The 4,336-nt window shown below is 58.9% G+C and overlaps 1 protein-coding gene across 1 annotated transcript; it reads right to left on the bottom strand.

Moving 5' to 3' along the window:
• Positions 1-581: 581 nt before the first annotated feature.
• On the bottom strand, positions 582-3,903 carry VOLCADRAFT_119889 (uncharacterized protein; the record flags this gene model as incomplete). The annotated part of the gene is made up of 5 exons (XM_002958134.1): positions 582-719; positions 1,245-1,419; positions 1,832-2,085; positions 2,952-3,076; positions 3,651-3,903. Coding segments are annotated over 5 exons (945 nt in total), but the record flags the coding sequence as incomplete, so codon positions are not given.
• Positions 3,904-4,336: the final 433 nt, after the last annotated feature.

The raw sequence follows: 4,336 nt of genomic DNA, 5'->3' as shown, positions 1-4,336 counted from the left end.
ATGTACCATGTTGCTGACTCTTGACGTGTAAGCTTAAGTAAAAGCTCAACTAAAATATAACTAAAAACCGAAACCAAAATTCAAAGTCGTCTGCTTGCAGCAGCGCAGATAGTCAGAGCGCCTCGAGGAGCGCCAGAGCAACCCTCTCCTCAAGTTTCTTCCTGAGTGGTGGCGCGTCCGAGGGGCGATCCTTCCACCACTCAAAAAGCCACGCCGCGAGAGAGACACACATACATACATACGTACATACATACGTACATAATACACGTATCAATTAACAACCCGGTAAGCACCTAGCATGCAGATCAATCTTGCCATAGGTTCTTTAGTTTCAATCGAGCCGCGTCAACGGGTCTTCATCCCCAATCCCAAAATCCAAATCGATCTGGGTCAACATGCTCTTAGCCAGCAGCGCACATCGACAGAGCACACAATCCCGACAATTTCACAGCAGCTCACAACTGACTGACGTCGGCCCCCCAAAAAAGAAACAATCCCGACAACGTAACCCAGATCTGGGTCACCAACCATCCACAGCTCCAACGGGTCTGAATGACGACCTGCTGGATCCAAATCAGATCTCAATTCCAGTCGTACAGCGTCACGACCACGGTAATGTCGTCCATCGACCCCCTGTCTCGCGCCAGTTTGACAAGCTCCTGCGCAGAGGCCTTGGCGGCGGCAGCATGCTGCGTGTTGAAGGAAGTCATGCCCGTAAACTGCGGTGGCGGAAACAAAATGTACGATAAGTTGAAGTACGACAAATTTAGGAAGGGGAAGCCATATTCAAAGCGCGGGGAAGAGGGAAGAGTGGAAAGAGGGGCGGCCCGACATATAAGCGCGCGTTCCAGAGAAAATATGGCAACATGAAAAATGTAAGATACAAAAAAAGAGGGGCTCCCGCCGCCCAGTGAACAGGGGCAGCAACCCAGTGTGTGTGGAAGACCCACAAACTGTTTACGTACGTGTCAAAAGAATCATAGATACAGTTCACGCCCTCATCTTGTCTCTTGTTTTTCAGCAGATGGAAAACGAGAGTCAATGACCCGAACACCCTTTGCCCTTTCTTCCCACACACCGCTTCATCATAGCCCCCAGGCGACCTCCCCCAGAGCCAATAATACATACATACATGCATACATACATACACATAACCACATACGTACATTATCCTATTAATACTGTCCTCTTAAACCCATCCCCCACACCCTTCGCCCTCCCCCACGGCCCAACCACCCTCTCACCTTGTCAATCACCTCCGTCGCCAGGTCCACCGCCTCCTGATCTCCCACCACGCCCCACAGCCCGTCGCTGGCGTGAATGGCGAACGTGTCCAGCTGTGGCGCCAGCACCAGCGCTGCCACATCGGGCTGGGAAGAGATGCGCGAGGCGGCCTTGAAGTCCCGGTCGCCAAAACCCCTGGCGCCAAAGCCGCGAGAAACGACGGGGACAGACGGCAAATGGCAGATCACAAGGCTCGCGAGTGAGGAGGAGTTCTACTGTTCTTAAAGTTACGCTCCCCTATAAAACGCACCCGTTTGGTTTTCTCCCAACCTCACCTTTGTCACCCAACGGTGGTGACATTTAGCTGCGTGTCTAGTTCGTTTATCGATGTACAGTGTACGGCGTACGGACCACGCCCAGTTTTCTCAAGTCCAAGTAGCGGCCAAAACACATCCTCGCTCGCACGCCAGGTTTGTTAACCCCCACCCCCCTCCCCCCCTCATTTCACCTCGCATCTTCACCGACCCCTACCTCCTTTCCCCCCAAGTCTACTCCCACCTACCAGACCAAGTCCCCTCTCCGCTTTCCCCCCTTCCAAGGGCCGCACCTGGACACGGAGCAGACCTTGGCTGTGCAACCGTCCGCCAGCGGCAGCACCACCCGCCACGTACCCCGCATGTTGGCCACCCGGCCCCCCGCCGCCTCGATGCGGGTGCGCTCCTCCGGCAGCTCCGGCTTGTGGTCGCGGGACAGTCTCACCGCCCGGCCGCCGCGACACAGCACCGCCCGGCAGTCCCCCGCGTTGGCGGTGTAGAGCTTGGGGCCCACCTGGACGCTCACCAGCGCAGTGGTGCCGTCGTGCTGAGAGCACACACAGACAGACACGGCATTGCGATGTCGGAAGGTGGGAGGGGTCGGAGGACACCACGGGGGCCAGGGGGCCACGGGGGCATAGGCCGTACCCCGCGTGTAGGGGTAATGGGAACCCCCTCCCCAAAGCATCGATCGCATTGCGGATTCGTGTCATGGTCGCCAAAAAGGGGGGAGAGGTACATGCGAAGCCAAGAGGCAAACAGCTGCCGACGTCCCCAGCTGGATTCTAGGGCCAACACGCTTTCATGCGCCCCCTTTTCCTCCCCTTTCCCTGGCCCTTCTCCTCTTAGTATTACTTCTTCTCCGCCCCCTTGGGACACACAGTTCCCTTCCCGACCTCCCGCCCCTTCCCGACCTCCCGCCCCTTCCCGACCTCCCGCCCCTTCCCGACCTCCCGCCCCTTCCCGACCCCCCGCCCCTTCCCGACCCCCCGCCCCTTCCCGACCCCCGCCCCTTCCCGACCTCCCGCCCCTTCCCGACCTCCCGCCCCTTCCCGACCTCCCGCCCCTTCCCGACCTCCCGCCCCTTCCCGACCTCCCGCCCCTTCCCGACCTCCCGCCCCTTCCCGACCTCCCGCCCCTTCCCGACCTCTCCCGCCCCTTCCCGACCTCTCCTGCCCCTTCCCGACCTCCCGCCCCTTCCCGACCTCCCGCCCCTTCCCGACGTCCTCGGGTCCTTCCCGACCTCCCGCCCCTTCCCGACCTCCCGCCCCTTCCCGACCTCCCGCCCCTTCCCGACCTCTCCCGCCCCTTCCCGACCTCTCCTGCCCCTTCCCGACCTCCCGCCCCTTCCCGACCTCCCGCCCCTTGATACAGAGGTCCTCGGGTCCTTCCCGTGTTCTTCTTCCTACTCACCGGCAGCCCCCGCGCTTCCCCCTCCGTGCAAATCCGGGAGTCCAGCTCTCTAAAGGAGCGGCGGAAGGCGCTGGTGGCCACCGCCAGCACCTCGGGGCTCACACCCGGCATCTCCATGTTGCGAGCTGCGAAGGAAGGAATTAGGATGAGGCCGCCACATGGCAACAAATGACAAACATAACGACAAACGCAATGGACGCCACATTATCTAGTTAAATGCGTGTATGTTAGAGGGGCATCGCGACGGACCCATAACAACCTGTGGGATTCAGGAAAATTAAGGTCCATATATTCCGAAAGGCTGGTACATCAAAAACCCAGATCGCCCGCCGTGGTCCTCTCGTCAAGACAACAAGTGGCTTCTGTTATCACGATTTACGTCATAAGGGCTGCGGGTTTCCTTCAGTTTCGTGGCTTTCACGTTCTTGGTGGTTCTTTCCCCATGCTCACATGCTCCATGGTCGTCATTATGTATGTATACCCCAGCCAGCCAGCCAGCCAGCCAGGTGGAAGGGCCATGTAGATTGAACCCCTTGAATCCCGCCCTGCATGCCGCCGCCTGTATGTAGAATGATGCCCTTCCCTTCCCTTCCCGAGCTACCTCCGCAGGGCCCCCCCTGTCGGTGTAAGTCCTTCTCTTTTTCCTCCAAGGAAATTCTTCCCAGTCAGAAGTAAGTTTCTTAACCCCCACGTACGTACCAAAGCAGTCCAGGAGATCTGGGTCAGACGCCACAGCCGCAAGCACGCTCTCCTGCGTGGTGCGCGCCGCGTGGTCGCCGGAGCCGTGGCCGTCAAAGACCACGGTGAGGCAAAACGGCGCGCCGCTGTGGTGGGAAAACGCGGGACCCCGGGTCGCTCGCCAAGCGGGCGGGCTGAGAGACCACAGCGCTCCGAGCGCGTCGCTGACGGCGACGAAGTAGTCTTGCATGGTCTGCTTGACTGGGCCCTTGGACTTTGGGTCCGGTTTCGGGTTGGGTCCCAAAACAGCAGCAGCAGCAGCAACAGGACATGCAGGGGTGGGAGGGCAAAAACGGCCGAGGAGGAGATGGCGACGGGCAGGGGTGCGGGTTGGCAAAGGGAATTCTGCACACGGATTGTGTGGAGGCCGTGCATGGAGGGCTGTCCTCAGGTCGGGAGGTTAGGGTGGTCAAACTTTGGTGTTTGGATAGAGATGATGGCCCGATGCTCGGCGAAGGAAGCTCTTGGCTTTCGGTCAAAGGGCTTTCAGTTCCTTCGTCTGCCGTCTGGAAGATCCTGTTGAGCTGTCTGGTGCGAGCAGTTTTTGTCCCGCGGCCCGCGCTGTTCCCCTAAAACCCCAGTGACCCTTGCAAGCAACAAAATCTAACTAAAACGCGTTCAACTATCGTTATAAGGCATTAGTATAG

The sequence above is a fragment of the Volvox carteri genome (assembly GCF_000143455.1).
Source record: "Volvox carteri f. nagariensis unplaced genomic scaffold VOLCAscaffold_87, whole genome shotgun sequence".
Lineage (NCBI taxonomy): Eukaryota > Viridiplantae > Chlorophyta > Chlorophyceae > Chlamydomonadales > Volvocaceae > Volvox > Volvox carteri.
Note: the sequence above shows the minus strand (reverse complement) of the source record. Positions and strands in the feature narration are given on the sequence as shown.